The 20105-nt window shown below is 36.7% G+C and overlaps 1 protein-coding gene across 1 annotated transcript in view; it reads right to left on the bottom strand.

Annotated features, from left to right (window-relative positions):
• The window catches only part of TFB1M (transcription factor B1, mitochondrial), a 57284-nt gene that overhangs the window by 28069 nt on the left and 9110 nt on the right, over nt 1–20105 (bottom strand). Inside the window, exons 3-4 of the mRNA XM_020986669.2 lie at nt 15591–15699; nt 14334–14485 (exon numbers count right to left, since the gene is read on the bottom strand). Of these exons, the coding sequence (XP_020842328.1) occupies nt 14334–14485; nt 15591–15699 (261 nt within the window). The remainder of the gene's footprint in view (nt 1–14333; nt 14486–15590; nt 15700–20105) is intronic.

Below are 20105 nucleotides of genomic sequence, written 5' to 3'. Positions count from 1 at the left end.
CCCTTTCTATGTGCCCATGACATCTAATCTATTGCATACATGTAAATTCAGTCTAATTTAACAGTGTGACATGGTAGCAAAAAAAAAAAAAGCTGACCAAAAATAATAAAAAAACAATACCCTCACTATAACCAAAAACCAAGAAAAGTATACACACCAATGTAAAGAAAAAATATGTTAACATAAGTACATTTTGTGTAAGGAATCAGAATAAGGAACCAACAATTATACATAAATACAGATAAGAGAGAGAGAAAGAGAGAGATAGATATCTATATATATACTCACATACATATATACACAGATAGATACACATACATATGTGTATGAACATATATGTGTAGGTATATCTCCCTATATATGAATACATAAATATATTGTCATTAATTTTTCAAGGTGCCTGGTTTTAATATTGCTTTTATAGAATTCTCTTTAATAACAAATTAAGAAAAACATGTCTATCATAGACCCATGAAGCAGAAAAACCCCACATCAAAAATTCAAAAAGTACAAATAAAATGCAGGTTTTAGAACACTCTTAGCATATTCCTTGATGGAATTTAAAAACTAAATTAGCTAGAGTTAAAGAGTATCAGAGCGGCAAGGGCCCTTGAGCCACTTTAGCCCAACCTAGATCTGAGGATTCTCCCCTAAAACATACTCAAGTAAATAGTTACCTACTTGAGGACCTTCAGTGATGAGGCTCTCTCAAGGAAGCCCACTCCATTTATGTGCAGTTCTCTTGTTATGTTTTTCCTTGTCCTGAGTCAAAATCCACTAATCTATAATTTCTATAAGTGCTATTCTTTGGACTAAGGAAAATACGTTAATCCTATGTGACAGAACTTAAAAATACCTTAAGTACAGTTATCTTTACAAACCCTCAGTCTTTCCTTCTTCAGGCTAAATAAACACCCCCATTTCAGAAATCTTCAAGAGTTGCTCCTATGGCCTACTGCCCAATCTCCTCACCATCTCGGCCATCTTCTTTCAAATGCTCTGCAACCTGCCAAAGCCCTTCCTAAAATGTGGTGCCTGCAACTGAACACAATGCTCTATGTAAAATCTTTGCTGCATTCTCATCCACCATTTCCCCTCTTATGAACATCATGCTTCTAACGTTAAGTTAACATTAAGTTAGGTTTTTTTTGCTATCATGTCACACTGTTAAATCAGACTGAATTTATACCGTACACTAAAACAACCAAGTCTTTATCATATGAATTATATGAATATGAATATATTGTTTAACTATGCCTCATCATTCCAGTACTTGCAAAGATAATTTTCTAAGACCCAAATTTTGGACTTTATACATATTTCTACTTAGTTTCATTGTATTCAATTTGGCCTACTGCTCCAGCCTTTTGGATTATTTTTGAATCCCTGTTCTATTATAAAGCATATTAGTTATCCATCCCAGTTGAGTGTGTCATCTTCAAATCTCATAAGTATAAATTCATCTGAATCACTAATGAAAATGATGAATAGAATGGGACTGAGGATAGAATTCTTTAACAAAAAATAAAATCATATCCCCCAAAGAGATGGCTGCATATTTTCCAAATAATATCTTACCCTGGATTTTTTTTCATGAAATCCATATAGTATTTTATATAGTATATGTAAAATATATTCCTCTGTTCACACCAGTCCAGCACATATTATCTAACATGTGAATGATATCCTTCCTCTAGAGATCTCAGAAGGCCTAAAGAGTTTAACTATATCTAAATAACATAATTATTTGTTTAACTATATCTAAATAACATAATTATTTCAAGTTAATCTAAAGACATATCATTCCAGTTTAACAGAAAGTGTTATAAATATTTATTCCAATTTGTTAGAGAAAGGAATGGAGACATGAAAGTAATAAAGTGCTTTGTACAAGATTTCATAGATTTAGTGTCAGATGTCCTATTTACAAGTCACAGCTATTTCTGTGGTTAATAAGTTATACATAAAGCTACACAAACTTAAAGGTCTTCTTCTATGGATAAATTCTCATAAGAACAAAAGGTCAATACACCAAACTGTTTAATTTTAAGTACAAGGAAACTTCTGACCCCTCAACTTAGAGTAGTATATCTAAGTATGAAAAAATAAGAAGCTAGAGAATTCAAAGACAATATTATTTCTTCTCTGCAACCACTACAATAATTTTAACATGAATAAGATTTACCCTTGAAGAGCTGTAGCAGTTAGATAACAGAGACAATGGATCTCATGTTCTGGTTCTTCATTCTTCACAAATGGCCAAAGGCATCAAATAACCTTATAGTTATTTGTCTATGTGCTATCTTCATGACTCCTTAATAGACTGCAAAATTTATGAAGACAGTGCCCATGTTTTAATTAAATGTTACAGGGTACCTCAAACTGATCACAGTCTTCTGTAGACAGCAGACTGCTAAACTGAAAAATCATGGCTTTACTGGGAGTCATATATGCCAGTTCTAGCCCCAGCTCTGCCACTACTAGTTAGTTATTTGGCAATTAATTAAACCTCTGTGTGCCTGTTTCCTCATCTATAATACGAAGGGTGGAACATATTAACATCCTTTTCAGATGTAAAATTCTCTGATTCTAGTACATGATCTGTCACTGTTTGTACAGATGTCTACATGTCCTTTAGTAAGCATGTTTCTCAGTATTTCCTACACTTAAATTTTATACAAAGAACAAAGAAGAGCTCTATTTATCCTGTGTTGTAAGGTGACCAAAACAATTCTATACCTAAGTAATACAAACAATCCCTAGCATTTGCATGCAGCTCATATAAAATTCTCAAACGACAGATGACTATCAAATGAGTGCTAAGCTCTCTAATGCAGAAAACATATACTTCTGGTATATGCGTTAGGTCTAAAATAAGGATCAGCTACCCAACAATGCTTACATCTCAAACCGGGGTTTGTAATTACTTGGATAGAGATTGGGATTGAAGTTTTCCTTTGTTCTATCTAGAAAGACGTGACTACAGAGAATAAGAAAAAGCTCAGTGTAACCTCTAATTCAGGGCTTCTTAACCTGTGGTCCATGGATAGAATTGAAGGGATCCATGAATTTGAATGGGGAAAAAAAGTGTTACATCTTTATTTTTGCTAACCTTTGACTGTTGGTTTCCTCTGTATGTATTTTATGTACTTATAGACATTATCTGAGAAGGGGTCCATAAGCTGCACCAGACTGCCCAAGGGGTCAATGACACAAAGTTAAGAACTCCTGATCTAAATAAACCTACCTGATCTAAGAGATTAGAAATTTCGTTTACAAAAAATGATCAGAAGAAAAGTACACTGATAAGAAAGCAGGAAATCATGAAATCATTTGAACCTAAAGAAATACAGAATCATGAGTCTTGTAAATGGGATTGTACACTCCCATAGTCTTACATAAAGCATCAAGTTCATATTGAAAAAAACAAAGATGTGACTAAACAAATAAACTTCATAAACAAGGTCACAAGAGCCATGGACCTATGAGAACAAACTACTTTGATACAGTATGGAGTATATGCAAATAATTGGGCAACTGCAAATTATTTTTATTTATTACTGACAGAGGTCCCTAAGGACCTCTAGTTACATTTTTGTTAACTTTTAAAGAACATTTTATAAATTAGACTTTTCTAATACTATCATCCCCAACAAGTAAGACTCATCACGGTTTTGTGGCAATTATTTCCTTATATTTCTTAGTAGGTTTTATTGATAAAATTATTAGATTATTTGTCCTTAGACACCTGGCACTAGGTTTGTTATAGTTAAAGCACCTATACGGTAGGGCTTCATACAAAAGAAAGAAGACCTGGGATGGAATCCTGTTTCTGCCACATGCTACTTGTGTGATATAGCACAATTTATTGAACCTCTCTGGGTCTTAATTTCCTCATCTATAAAAATTAGGATCTCAGTTATCCCTGAGGTTCATTTCAGCTCTAAATCCTATGATACCAAGACTTCAAAAGCATAGTTTAAAATCCATCCAAAACTTCACAATCTCCATGAGTTGTTGTGACTAAATAATGTCATTACTTGATGGTCAACCTTCTGCTGAGGAACTACTTTGAACTTAATTAGACTGAGCTTTAGTTAACAGACATATAGTCTATCACTAGGCTCATACATAAAACCATTCCAGCTTAGAAGGATCTGTCAGAATGTATGCGATATGTTGGCACCACCTACAAAAACCAAGGGTTATCTGGATGTCATGATCATGCATCAAAATAGCAATTCCACAGAAGACAACATTTAGAGGAAAATAAGAGTTTAGCAACTTCATGGGGAAAATTCCCTACAAAATTTTGCAAAAAATGCATATGACTTTTCAGTTAAAATGTACATACTGTTAAAAACATGTGTTCAGGTTAGAAAACATGGTTTTTTTCCATTGTGTTTCAAAACTATTTAAAACGTCCTATACAAAATCTAAAAATAATACCTGCAAATGTAACATAAAAAAAAGTTTCACGTAGATCTTCTCATGTTGCTATAGAAGTGACAGTGTAATGAAAATATGCCAAAACTGAGGATCATACTCACATCAATAAGACAGCAATGAAAAATGAGTAACAGCAAAAAGCTAAGTCACAGTCATTATAAAGATGATTGCTACAACTATGTAAGCCATTGAAATCTTCTAATCATATTTTCCTTGTCTATAAAATGGATACAATAATTCCTTCAACTAGCTCACAAGGGAAGAAGGATATGTCTACATAATTTTCAACCCTTCAAAAGATAAAGAGCTTACCCACCTGCCTATACTTAAGGTCTCTGAAATGTATATTACTTAGCTGATTACTGCTTATAAAAGCTGTCAACTCAGGAAGGAAAGCAAGAACTGAAATCTCTTAATTCAATGAAAATATTTATTGTGACTACTATAAGCAATGTACCATGCTGGGTAATGAGATATAATGATGAATAATGCCTTTGGCCTCAAGGAGGTTAAAATCTACAAGAGATGACATATGCCTAGTAGAGGGCATGGATAAAAAGCAGCATGTGATATGGACAAAGGAAAGGTGCTATTGGGAATTTCAAGAAAGGAGAGATTACTTTTAGCTGAAGGTTAGTGGTGGGGGAAAGAATTAGAAAAGTTCCACAAAGCTTTCTGGACTTCTAATCCACTATCAGGAGGCTATGAAATCGTAGCTAATGTTCCACATTTAAGCTCCTTGAAGTAGTATGGAAACTAAAACACTGGAACATGAAAACTAGGAAAGAAGAACTTTTTAAAAAAAAATCCATGAGTTTACCATAGAAATATATAGGCTACGCTAAAGGAATAGTGATTAAATAACAAAATAATTGTGTGCAGTCTACTACCCAGTGATAATGTCACTAAACGGATCAAAACCAACTCTCATCCTTATCAAGACACTAATAAGCACACCCATCAACCTCAGACCAAAGACAATACTCACTAGCACTCAATGAGACAAGAATACAAATATGGGAGAAAATCTCAGCTTCAAATATAATGGACAGTTCTGACCAGTTCACTACAAATTTATGCTACACCACCTCAACTCAGCCCTTACTGCTGGTAGGCCATCCTTCTACATTTCTCTTATTAACTCACTAATCCCACTTTCCACAGTAGTTCTTCTAAACCTTTTCATCCCTCTTCACATCTCCCCCGGCCACTCCTCCCCTCACTCTCTTAGCTGAGAACTTTGCCTCATTTTACTGCAAAAACTAAAGCCATTCATAGTGAGCTCCCTCTTCTCCCCTCATCCTCCTTTTGTGTCACTCAGATGCCTTCTGCCATTATCTTCTCCTTCACCTCCATCTCACACAAAGAGGTGGTGCTACTACTTGCCAAGGCAAACCCCTCTACCAGCATAATCAATCCCATTCCATCCTGTCCACTCCATCCTGCCCCTCTTGACACCCCCACTCTCTCCTTTATCTCCAATCTCTCCCTGTCTACTGACTCTTTCCTTATTGCCTACCAACATGCCCATGTCTCACCCTATGCTCAAAAAATCCTCATTTGATCCTTCTGTAGATACCTCCACTTTCTCGTCTCTCACACTTTTCTTAACTCCCTACAATCTGGCTTCTTAACTCATCATTCCACCAAAAATGCTGTCTCCAAAGTTACCAACGATATTCTAATTGCCAAATCTGATGGTATTTTCTCAAACCTCATTGTCCTCAACCTCTCTGGAGCCTCAGACACTGTTGATCATCTTCTCCTGAATACTCTCTTTTTCTAGGAATTCAGGGCACCACTCTCTTGGTTTTCCTCCTAGCAATCAGACAACTTCTTAATCTCTTTGAGGAGGGCTCTGTACTAGTCCCTCTTCTCTTCTCCTTCTATACTATTTCACTTGGTGATCTCAGCAGCTCACATGGAATTTACCATGTCTATGCTGAAGGTTCTCAAATCTACCTATCCTGCCCCAACTTCTCTGCTGACCTCCAATCTCACATCAAGATGCCTTTCAGACATCTTGAACTGGATGCATAACAGACATCTTAACCTCAACATGTACAAAACAAAACTCATTATCTTTTCCCCTAAACCCTTTCCATTTCCTACCTTCCCTATTATTTTCAAGAGCATCACATTCTCTCAGTCCATAAGGCCTCACTATCTCTCACCTCCCACTCCCAATATCCAATCTATTGCCAAGGCCTGTCAATTTCACCTTTGCCACATCTCTTAAATATGCCCCCTTCTCTACTCCAACACCACTACCACTCTGGTACAGACTTTTATCACTTCCAGCCTGGACTACTGCAATATTTTGTTAGGGTCTATCTACCTCAAGCCTCTCACCACTCCAATCCATTCTCTATTCAGCTGCCAAAGTCATTTTTTGTAAAGGGCAGCCTAACAAAACTCTGCTACTTCCCTAAATTCTCTTTTTTTGGAACTTTCAGGGGCAGACTCAAGATGGCAGGGTAGAGGAAGCACTATAATCAAATTCTCCTAAACCCTCCCTTCCAAACAGTTTTAAAATAACGGCTCAAATCGAATTCTGCAGCAGTGGAAGAGCCAACAAAAGGTTGAAGTGAGACATCTTTCCTGCCTAGGACAACTCAGGAAGTCAGAAGGAGAGGTCTGTGACATAGGAGTAAGGACTGGCCAGAAGCCCATATGAGGGCAACACAAGCTGTAAGAGTTGGAGGTAGTGACAACAGCGGCTTCAGCTCTCACTTGGGAAAGTGCTCCTCCTGCTCCCTTTCTTCCCATGCTAGGAACAGAGCCCAACTTTAATATAAAGTTAAAAGTCAAGAAACAGGCTGGAAAATTAATAAACAAAAACAACAAAACCTGAACATAAAAAGCTACTATAGTGACAGGGAAGATCAAGACATGAAGAAGATGATGTCAAAAACAACTAGAAGCAGTTTCAAAGAAAAATGTGAATTGGACACAATGCCAAGAAGAATCCTGGAAGAGCTAAGAAATTATTTTCAAAATAAAATAAGAACAGTTGAAGAAAAACTGAATAAAAAAATGAGAGCGAGGGAGGAAAATTATAAAAAGACAATAGCTTGGTAAAAGAAGCACAACAAATACTTCAGAAAATAACTCCTTAAAAAGCACAATTGGCCAATTGGGGGAAAAAGAGGTTAAAAAATAAAAAACCTCACTGAAAAAAAGTAATTCTTTCAAAATTAGAATTGAGCAAGCAGAAGCTAATGATCCTATAAGACACGGAAAAAAAATTAAGCCAAAAGAATGAAAAAAAATAGAAGAAAATATTAACTATCACTTTGGAAAAACAACTGATCTTGCAAATAGACTGAAGAGAAATAATTTAAGAATCATTGGACTACTTGAAAACCATGATTAAAGAATGAATCTAAACATCATATTTCAAGAAATCATAAAGGAAAATTTCCCACAAAACCTAGAATCAGAGGGTAAAATAGAAATTGAAAGAGCCCACCAATCATCAACTGAAAGAGATCCCAAAATGAAAACTCCCAAAAATGTTATAGCCAAATTCCAGAGCTCCTTGGTCAAACAGACCAGAAAGTAACCATCCAAATATTGTAGTGTCATAGTCAGGATCACACAAGATTTAGCAGCTACTACATTAAAGAAGCAGAAGGCTTAGAATATGATATACTGGAAGGCAAAAGAGCTAGGATTACAATCAAGAATTACCCACCCTGCAAAAGTGAATATAATCTTTCAAGGGAAAAGAAAAAAAGACATTTAATGAAAAAAGGGACTTTCACATTCCTGATAGAAAGATCAGAGCTGAAAAGAAAATTTGACTTTCAAACACAAAATTCAAAAGAAGTATAAAAAGGTAAACATGAAAAAAGAAACAAGGGATACAATAAGGTTAAACTATTTACATTCCTACTGGGAAGATGATACACGTAAGTTCTAAGAACTTTATCACTGTTACGCCAGTTAGACAGATTCTACATAGATAGAAGGAACAGGTGTAAGCTGATTATGTTGAAATGATGTAAAAAAAATTGGGGGAAGATAGAAAAGGGGAAAGGGAGAGGAAGAACTGGGAAAATTATGTCACCAAAAAGAGGTACACAAGGAAGAGCTTTTACTGTAGAGAGAAATATGGAGGGAGGAGACCAGGACACTTGAGTCTTACTCTCATCTAAGCTGGTTCAAAGAGGTAAAATATGCACACACACATACACACTCAATTGGGTATAGAAATCTATTTTACCCAACAGAGAAGTAGGAGGGGAAAGTAAATAAAACGTAGGGAGGGAGCAGGGATTAAAGGGAAGGTGGAAAAAGGAAGGTAGTGATAAAAAGCAAAATAGATTTTAGAAGGCAAACAAGATAAAAAGAGAGAGAAAAAGATAAACAGAAGAAAACAGAATGGAAGATGCTCAGTTAGTAATCATAACCGTGAATGTGAATGGAATGAATTCATCCATAAAATGGAAGCAGCAGAATAGATCAGAAACCAGATTTCAACAATATGTTGTTTACAAGAAACAAACTTCAAACAGAGACACAGAGTTAAAATAAGGGTCTCAAGCAGGATACTACAGCTGAAGAAAAAAAGGCACGGGTAGCAATTATGGTCTCAGACAAAGCCAAAGCAAAAACAGACCTAATTAAAAAAGATAGGCAGAGAAACATCATCTTGCTAAAAGGTGCCCCAGACAATGAAGTAATAATACCAACACTAAATATACACCAACAAAACGCATTGCATCCAAATTCTTAAAAGTTAAATGAATTGTAGGAGGAAATAGACGGTAAAACTATACCGGTAGGGGACCTCAACTTTCATTTCTCTGAGCTAGGTAAATCTAACTATAAAATATGTAAGAAAGAAGTTAAGGAGATGATTAGAATCTTAGAAAAGTTAGCTATGATAGACCTCTGAAGAAAAGTGAATGGGAATAAAAATGAGCATACCTCTTTCTCCACTACTTCTACTTCAGTAATGGCAGAAAAGTATACAATGGGTGCTAAGAATCAGAGTTTTTTGATCACCTACTAATGTAGCCTAGCATTAAGTGAAGGTATTCAAATATGAGATCTTTGTCACATATTCCTAAAGGGTAAGTTTGACCCTGTAATGCCCTTGCTCACTGAAATGTAACAGTTCTAATTTCTTCCATGATCAAATACAAACTCTTGTGTTTCCCATTTAAAATCCTTCACAATTTGGCTCCAATCTACCTTTCTAACATTACTGTATATTAATGCACTTCACACATTTTTTCATCCTCCTAAACTGGTCTTATTACTACTCCATAAACACTATATTTTGTCTCATCTCTGGGGCTTCTTACAGGCTGCCCTCATGTAAAGAACACACTCCCCCTTTAGCATTTCCTCTTATATCTCCTCCACTTTTCAGGTTCCTTTTGTGCACTCTCTTCCTCAATAGGCAGTAAGATCCTTAAGGGCAGAAATTGCATTTCTTTTTTTTTTAATTTGTATTCTCAGTGCTCAGCATAGTGCCTGACACATAGTAGGCACTAAATAAATATTTAGTGAATTGAGTTGAATAAACAAAGTTTATACAGAGGAGATCTTTGCTGTAGGTAATCGTTTTAAAGGTATTGATAGCTCAAAGTATCTGAAAGGTATTTGGTGGGGAAAAAAATCATCATCAAAAAAGATGACAGAGAAATACAAATAACTACCAACCCACATGTCTCCCATCTCCACAAAATCATTATGAAAACTGTCTAGTATTGAGGATATGCTTGAAGGCAGACTTTAAAAAATGATAGGCTATAGCAGGCCATATTTTTACAACTATACAAGTGACTAAAAGGCAGAGAATACAAGATCTCATGGTACTTGATTTTTTTTTTACTATAAAAAAGTTTGATTTGGTAACACAAAACACTGCCTTAAATGTTTTCTCCAACTAGGTATTTTTTGTGCTCCTCTCACAGTCACATGAGAATTATCCCTGAGTTTGCTCAGACCATTGGCTCTTCTAATTTTACAAGAACAAGAAGAATGGTAATAAGAAGACATGCCAAATAAATGACTTAATCCTGAGTTATTTAAATAAGCTATGAAAAAAAAATCAGAAGCAACCACAGAAATAACATCAACAGCAACTATGTTAACTTCATTCCTAAGTTAAAACAATATAAATTAATTTTTACAATAAGGAGACAAAAAAAGCCTAGAAAACACCTTATTCAGCAAATTTGATTTATATACCAGAGAGGGATTAGATGGCTGTCAAAGGGAAAATTGGATTCTCATTTGTAAACTACTATGAAGGACAATGGGAGATTACGAGCAGTGTCATCTCATAAAGCAGTGAGACAAGGTGAAAGGTAAAACCAGTCTAAAGAAAAATACTTGGCAAAATAGCCAACTAAGCAAATTCATCCCAAGGGCATTCAAGGTAGAAAATGAAAGAAAACAGAAGAAAATTAAAAAAGATGTGCAAAAATTATTAAAACAAACAATTTTTTTTTCCATTAAGGAAAATGGAACCATCATACTTGCACCTACTTATCACAGCCCCTGAAGTACTTACAGAGAAAGCAAAACCAATGAAAACACACTAAAAAGAGCAATGACGTGAAAAGCAGCTAGATTGCATCAAGTAAATAAGAAGACCTGTACTAGAAGTGGTACATGAAGACACTGCAGGAGAATGATTTAAAAGGTTTCTAAAGTAGGGAAGATAGCAAAAGTATGAAGCAAATCTTGGACTTTCATTTATTTAAAAAAAAAAGGTGATCAAGAAAACATCAACACTACCCACTTAAATTACCTATTATCCACTTAGACTACTCCCACATCTACACAAAATCTCTGAGTCACCTGTCTAAACATGAATTCAATGAATTAATGTATTATATTCCACAAAGAGTGCATTAGTAGGGAAAAACAGACTTTCACAAGCAATATTCCATAATGGACCACCTTTTTGCCATCTCACAAATAACCAAAAGATATAGAGAATATAGGATCTCAAACCAGCATCTGACTGAATAGGAGAAAATACCTTATAGCTTCTTTTACAACAACATGTCTCCCATCCATACATCTGGGTCCTGACAGCCTCATAAAACATGGCATCATATATAAGACACCATATGTCCTCCCTTATCAGTTAACCTCAGGTAAATCAGTGAATATTCTAGTCCCATACTCTCATCCTCCTCAACTAATTATTAGATTCAAAGTTGTAAAGCACAGATGTGGAAGCAAAGGTAGTCAATACCATTTTATTCCCCATGAATTACTCTCCTAGACCCCCTGAAAAGAAGAGACTATTTCTAACACGGCAGCTAGGTGGCACAGTGGATAGAGTGCTGGGCCTAAAGTCAGGAAGACCTGAGTTCAAATCTGGCCTCAGACACCTCCCATCTGTGTGACCTGAGCATGTCACTTAACCCTGTTTGCCTCAGTTCCCTCATCTGTAAAATTAAGCTGGAAAAGGAAATGGCAAACCATTTCGGTATCTTTGCCAAGAAAACCCAGCCCCCAAAAAAAGGTTTACAAAGAGTTGAACATGGCTGAAAACAACTAAACAACAATTTCCAACATGAAAGGCAGAAAGTTGACCTCAGAGACAGAAAGTCCTGAGTTCAAGTCTTACCTCAACCCATAATGGCTAAACGGACCTTGGCAATCCACTTAACTTCAGTGCTGTAGACAGCTCTCTAACAATGTAAGTTGGAGAGAAGTCAACCACCTTCATTGGTAGAGGATGTTTCTTGGTAGGAATTTCCTTTATCAATGGGATCGCAAGCCCTGGCCCTATTCCTACCTCTGTCTCTTTTTCTAACACACGGCAGAGATTATGACTTTTCCTATATACAAAGGAAAAGCTTAGAAGCCATTTTCAGAGCTGTTACCCCACTCCCATCTGAAAACTGCCACATCATTCCCTGAATTTGCAGCATCCCACTCTTGTCTCCAGGTGGCTAGAAAGAGTATCTCTTAATGAATATTTTGTGGACATATTATGTCTTGCGTAGGGGTTCCTTTTCCCCTCTCTAGTGTAGTTACTGCATAATTATTCATTTCAAGTGGCATTTGCCACCAAATGAATGAACTAAAATGGGTATAAGGAAATCATCACATCTTTTTCTGATTTAAAAAACTCCTGAATACAAGGATCCCTCATTCCAAATACTACAGTCAAGGGTCCTAATTTATTTGGAGAATACCCTCTGGAAGGTTCATGGTAGGACATACTGAAGAACTGCAAGGATTAGAAGGTATGGATGGGTTTCAATTACATGAAGGAAGTATCCATACTGATGAGCTCATAGATCCACCAGAGTATTTACGTACAAGCAGCACCAAATTTGAAATAATGTCAACTGAAAGAGGCAATCAGGATGAGTTAAAATTTCCAGAGTCTCATAGCAAGGGCTCTATCAGATAATCATTAGTGCTAGAGCCATAAATTTTAATTTAGCAGAATAGCAGCTTTCACATCAAATTAATCAACCACAGTTTTTTTCTAAAAATATTCATATGGTCCATCAGCTCAGAGAGGACACAGGGTAGTGAATTATGTCTAGAGCAATGAAAAGAGAGATGTATATCCTAATGCTTTTTTAAAACAGCTGTTTCACTATTAATCTTGCTCAAGACATTTCAGTTAAATTTTTCCCATCTGTAAAATTAAAATTTTTGTTGTTATTTAGTTTTCAGTCACATCTAACTCTTTGTGATTCCCTTTTGAGGAATTTTCTTGGCAAAGATATTGGAATGGTTTGCCATTTCCTTCCCCAACTTATTTTACAGATGAGGAACTGAGGCAAACAGGGCTAAGTGACTTGCCCAGGGCCACACATTTTGTAAATATCTGAGGCTGCATTTGAACTCAGATCTTCCTGACTCCAGGACCATCACTCTATCCAATTATACCACCTCGTTGTCCAAAATTAAGATGATCCCTGTCTACTATGAGCTGATACTATGAACGACACAATGTGTAAAAAAGTGCTTTGAAATATCTGATTTACAAGGTGAGGCAAAAGTCAGTACAAATGAAGAGACTATCAGACACTTTTCAACTGTCAAGTGCCTTCTGCCTCACCTTGTATAAGCACAATGGTATGAATTTTAACAACTAGGGAGTGAGTGTGTGTGTCTTAATGATCCAAATACTCCCTTTTATCTTTACTCATTTCACTAACATTTATTAAGCACCTCTGGTGGGCAGACCTAGCCACTGGAGGAGATGCAAGATTTATGAAAGCAAAGGCCAATCTCAGACCCCATAAAGCTAACAGGCTTGTAAGGAGCTAAGATACACATAGAGATAGCTACAATACAAACACATGGCAAATGAAATAAAGAAGAGCAGACCAGAGTGGGAAGGGAAGTCCAAGGCAAGAAGAACTAGCCTCCTCTCACTATCTGCCAGTCCCATATGTCCCTACTTTTCCTGTTAAAGCACCTAAAGCTTTAGCATCCAAGCTTTGAGCTACTTCTGCAGTTAATAATTCACATTCTGTAAGAATTTAGGATTTCAAAGGTACAACTTCCCAGAGAGCAAATAGTAGAAGTATCATTATGCCTACTTTATATCAGACGACTTTTACAGCTGAAGTTTACTGGCTTTGTGATCACACAGCCATTAGTCAAAGCTGGGATTTACAACCAGGTCTCCTGGCCTTTTCTACTCCTCTGACTCATTCTGTACAGTCTACATAGGTTCAGTACCACAGTTATCTGTAACCTTCCTCCTGGAGCATTTACTACTATAACAACTGATGCTACATCTAGCATGTTTAGTTTTTGTTCCATTAAAACTTGATGAATATATATGGCCCATCTGATAATAAAGAAAATAAAACAACATTCATTTGGAATCTGATCTCCTGTAGAATAGTCTAGAGTCTAGACAAATAAATGCTTACCTCAGCCACTTCCTTTTGAAAGGTCAAGGTCATCTGTGTTCTACCATAAATAAAAGGTCCATCTCTTTTAGAAATATTTTCAAGCCATCTGATGATCAGTGGAGTAGACACACTGAAAGGCAGGTTGCCAATAATATATATACTTGGAGGATCTGTTGGAATCAAGGGAAAGGCCCAAGGTAATTTTATTAGTATATTCTGAATACACTTTAAGTATAAATTAAAACTAAATAATTATTGTGCTAACATAAAGCTTCATGAAAAGATGCTTTTGTTTTGTTTTTTTGCTAGGCAATGGGGTTAAGTGACTTGCCCAGAGTCACACAGCCAATGAGTGTTATGTGTCTGAGGCCAAATTTGAACTCAAGTCCTCCTGACTCTGGGGCTGGTGCTCTACCCACTGCCCTGAAATACTGCTTTTGAACTGCAAAAAAACAAAACAAAACAAACAAAAAACTGTCCAAAGATTTCCATCACAAAATCAAAGACCAAAGGTTAAAATTAAATCCTAAAGTTCTGCACATGGCTATACACTGACCCCAAAACACTAAGAAAAAATACACAACATATATTAGGAAGTCTACAAATAATAAAGTCTAATAAAAAAATGTGTTTAAACTTAATTATGTTTTTAATGTTTCCAAACTACTATACAATTTAAGTTTCTTCCTTTAAAACAAACTTAGTTATTTTGTACCAAATTTGATTTTATACTTGTAAGTGCCCCAAAAGCAATTAGAACAGTATTAGTAAAATTCAAAATTATGTAAACAATAGTAAGTAATTTACTCCCACCCTCATTAGTCACTCTATGCCTCACTTCTTTCCCCTATAATTAAATGAGTGCTAACCAGATATATGATTTTTATGTAGCTACAGAATTTGGATTAAAACACAAGAACACTGATTGCTACTTAAGCTTACTAAACCACTTGTTTCCCCTACACACCAAAAATGGAATGGGAGACAGACATTTTTAAATATTCCTCAATGTTTTTATAGTATCAGAGATACATGGCTTATGATACCTTTGTGGGGGAGGGGGGACGAAAAACATATATACACAAAACAAAATTTTGAACATATGCAGCAAAAAAATTTCAAAAAGGAAAAAATAGCTAGTTTTTATAAGAAAATCATAAAATATTTTCTCATTTACAATAGTATAATTCAGGTGATTTTTAAAAAAAGTGTTCAGGGAAATGGTAATGACAATAAACATTTAAAAATAAATGGAAATCACAAGTAAACACTTACCATCTTCCCACTTTCTTTGAAGGTGTTCTGGAAAAGCCTTTTCTAATTTAAATGTCAATACATCCCCATGGACAATCCTCAGTTTTCCAGGTGCTGCATCAGATAGCATCTATTTTAGGAAAATCAAATGAAATTCATTAATTCATTCCTGATACTATGTAAAAATCTACACATTTTCAATCTCAAATTTATGTGGGAATAAATAACCTCAGGAGGTCATGTAAGTTTCTCATTGCAGCTCTGCTACAGGCTCACATTACATAAAACTTAAAAGCCTTAATTTAAATATCTTTAAAAGAGGATAGTAATTCTGACTTACTTTTGTTCTGAACAGAGTCATTTACTGGAATATGTATGTTTCTTTATACTTCATCTAACTCAACAAATATTTATTTAATGTCACGTCTGTGTTAAGGACTGTTTTAAGCACTGGGGACACAATGTTGACTAAAATTCAATTCCTGGCATCATGGCCTTACAAATTCCAGTCGTATTTTTGAAGGAAATAAAATAAAATGGATAGAAAAGGGAAAAAAGGAGACTATTAAAGATTTCACTTTAAATGATAACATTGAGATTATCACTAAACCTAACAATATAACAATACAACTCAAGAAACATTAGGTACCTACTCTATATAGAGCACTATGTTAAGCATGGGGAAAATTCAAAATTTAGAAAAGAAACAGTCCATTTGGGGATATTACACATACAAAATAATACATGGCCATTGTATGAAAGGTACAAATTGTTATATGAGGCTGGATGGGGGGGTCATTAAGAATCAAGGAAAGCTTCAAGGGAAAGAGTATCATCTGAGTGGCAATTTAAAGATTTCCACAGGTAGAAGGGAAAAATATTATAGGCTTAGGGAAAAAAGCATGATAAAAGGTGGAGAAACAGGAAGAACATAGGGCAGATATGGACTGCTGAATAGTCCAACTGGGCTGGAACACAGACTCCATGGATAAAGGCAGAGCGGGAAGGCCTTTGAGTGCCAGTCTAAGGAGTTTCAACCTTTTCTGGATAGGCAATAAGAAGCCATTAACAGACTCTGATTTGAGAAGTAACTTGACCAAAGCAAATTATAACCTCAATTCTAACATGTCTCGTTAAAATGAGTTTACTTCACTGGAGGCAGACACCTGATAGGGACTAAATTTACATAGGATTCAGAGCCGGAATAAAACTTAGGTCATTTTGTCTACCTCCTTATTTTACAAATAAAGAAAATGAGGTCCAGACAAGTTCAGCGCCTTGCCCAAGGTTACATGGGTTGGAAGGCAGTGGCGGGACTAGATCAGAGTGCAGGTCACCTCTCTCTCTGCCTAGACAACACTGCTGCTGTTGGTCCTTGGAAGCAGCGAGTCCAAGGAGAGAAGGCACTAGACGGCTTATCATTTGTGCAGCACTGGACAGTTACTTAACCCTTACGAGCATGAGTTTCCTTACGAGTAAAATGGTCACAAACACGCCGATCCTACTGACCTCTCAATGTCATCAGAAGGAAAATGCTCCATAAATCTCAACGTTTGTTAACAGGAGGGTGGAGGTTTGATGATAGATGTCACTGGTAAAGGTAATTCACGGTGAGGAAATCCCTTCTACCAATGCACAACAGCACCTCCTTTACAATTCAGGCTTAGAGGGGATCCAGAAGCACTCAGAGGCTGAGGGACTAGTCACGTCTTACCCCACCAGTATGTGTTACTGTCGGAGGCTGGCCCTGAACCTAGGTCTTTCTGACTCTAAAGGGAGCTATACAGAGCTCTACCATTGGCTCTATTACATGACCAAAGTTTCATAAAACTATGCCAGGGGGAGGGGAGAGGGGGAGAGAATCCTAATACTTGTTTTTCTTCTATAAAATGGAAGTATGTGGTTTGTTCATGATCTCACTCCTCCTTCAGCCTTTTACGCCAGGCTGTTTTTCATTTCTATCTTCAGAACAGCTTCTATTTCAGTTTAAACTTTGAATAGACAACTCCTATCTAGGACACCACTTCTCTCATTTCACAGATTAAGAACAAGGAAATTGAAAAAACTGGATGACACATATGTGGCAAATGAGGCACATGATATTTTAAATATTCATTTAACTTTCAAATTTTATCAGGAGAAAATTACACTTATTGAATGTGTCCCCAACCATTTGATTTACTGCTACATCTCAATGTATTTGGTGATAATGCTCTAAGGTAACTTTTGTTGCCATGACCCCCAATTTACCAGGATTACCAAGAAAGAGAAAAGTTTAGCTGAGGACACCCTAGCCTCTACCACTCTTCTTTCCACACCTTACTCTTAGGATGCTTCCCTCTCTCCTGTGTAATGCTCTTCAGGCGGAGTTCTGGCCTGGGGATCAGAAGGCCTGAGCTACAGCCATGGCTCTGTCACTAACGAGCTGTACAAACTTGGACACATCACTTCACTCTTCTAGGCCCCCTTTTTTCCTTATCCTTAAAATGAAGTCATTGAACCAGATGGTCCATTAAAGGTCTAAGGACCTAACATTCCATGTGCCATAAATCAAAAGCATCTCTTCCAAAAAGAAACAAATAAATAAATAAAACTCTGGGTACAAAGTACAAGTTGACTGAATACTGCCCACTAGCTATGTTAAATCTACTAAATTACTCTCCCTGAAATACCAAGGGAATCTCTAAAAGTTATGTCAAGTCATTACTTCACAACCACTTTAGGACACAGGTAGAGCCCATTTCCATCTCCCACTATTTCCTTTTTACCTCTCATTCCTTCTGTACTCTGTCTAATAAAAGATGGAGCTCTTCTTCCAAAAACCTCAGCTCATAAAATCATCTTTTTGTCCCTTCCCCACATGCCACTTATGGAACACTTTGGGAAAGGTAGTTTAAGATGTTGGATTCTAGTTTTGAAAGAATTTTTTGCCAGCTGTAAGTACAGACGTAGGCATAAACAAATATTGCTGATGCATGATGTGGAACTATTGAAACTCATAGTAAGAAACATTGGCCCTGCTCTAATGAAACTTAAATTTAACAGGGAAGACAAATAGCTGTAATAGGAGAATTGATATAATCAGTACTAAAATGGAGGTGTTGAAGAATGATACAGCTAGAGATAAAGTACAAAGCAGTAGGAATTCTTTATTTGGAGTCAAAAGACCTGGATTCAAATCTTGGTGACACCACTTACAGTTTTGTGATTGTGGGCAAATTATTCAAGGTTTCTGAGGTACAGTTTTCTCCAGTAAAATGAGTGTTTCTACTACCTACTTAAAACATTTGTGAGGAAAACAGTGGATGCTATGTAATTGCTGCTATTTATTCCTGTTTCCCCGTCCTGCGGGTAAAGACAGGCCTGCTTCTAAATCTGCCTCTGATGACCTATTTGATGAATGTTTGACTGGTGCGCCTGAAGAGCATTACACAGGAGAGAGGGAAGTATCCTAAGATGATGATCAGGCCTGCAAGAAGTTCTGGATTTTTAGGCTTTCCTAAAGCACTTAGCACAGCACCTGGCACATAGTAGGTCCTTAATAAATGTTATTGGCCGATTAATTGGCATAAAGCAGGCCCATGCCAGCCTCCATTACTCTCCTGGCCTTGTTCCTTACTTCTGAATTGCAATAACATCCCCCACCCCACGCCATTTCACCTCTGGCCTCCCCAGCATCCTCCCCACAACTGCCCACTTTTCAGCTCCCTTTTTATGTGAGTACCTTGAAGGCTGGAACTGTCTTTCATTTTGCTTAACATATAGAGCCTGGCACATAGGAAGTATTTTAACAAATGCTTATTTCCTTCTTCCTACAAGAATCTTTTTTTTTTTAAGGCAATTGGGGTTAAGTGACTTGCCCAGGGTCACACAGCTAGTAAGTGACAAGTGTTTGGTCTGAGGCCAGATTTGAACTCAGGTGCTCCTGACTTCAGGGCTGGTGCTCTATCTACTGTGCCACCTAGCTGCCCCCCCCCCATTCTTAATAAATGCTTGTTGACCTGACTTACCTAGTAACCTCTTTTTGTCACCTTCCTGGTCAATCAAAGCAAAACTCATTCTCCCAGATCTCTTCCTTTTCTGTGTTCTCTTGTTTTGGCCATAAGCAGCAGACAGTAAAGGCAGAATCAAGTACAGCTTAATCCAGCACCAAAAGGAATATCAAACTACATATTGAGAGCTCATTGCTTTTGGCTTCTTGTGGACATCTCTCCCTGCATCAATCAATCAATCGATCAGTAAACATCTATCAAGCACCTACTACGTGCTAGATACTGTGCTAAGTGCTGAGGATACAAAAAGAGGCAAAAGACAGTCCCTGCCCTCAAGAAGTCCCCATTCTAACACAGGAGACAATAAAGAAAGATATACATGATAAATAGGAAATAACAGAGGTAAAGCACTGGATTTAAGAGGGATTGGGAAAGGCTTCCTATAGTGGATGGGATTTTAGTTGGGACTAAAAGGAAGCCAGGAAAGCCAGCAGGCAAAGATGAGGAAGGAGAGTATTCTAGGAGAAAATTCCTGAAGCTAAGA

Source organism: Phascolarctos cinereus, unplaced genomic scaffold (assembly GCF_003287225.1).
Source record: "Phascolarctos cinereus isolate Bilbo 61053 unplaced genomic scaffold, phaCin_HiC Scaffold_5;HRSCAF=322, whole genome shotgun sequence".
In the NCBI taxonomy this organism is placed as follows: Eukaryota; Metazoa; Chordata; class Mammalia; order Diprotodontia; family Phascolarctidae; genus Phascolarctos; species Phascolarctos cinereus.
This window is presented reverse-complemented; position numbering and strand designations above follow the sequence as displayed.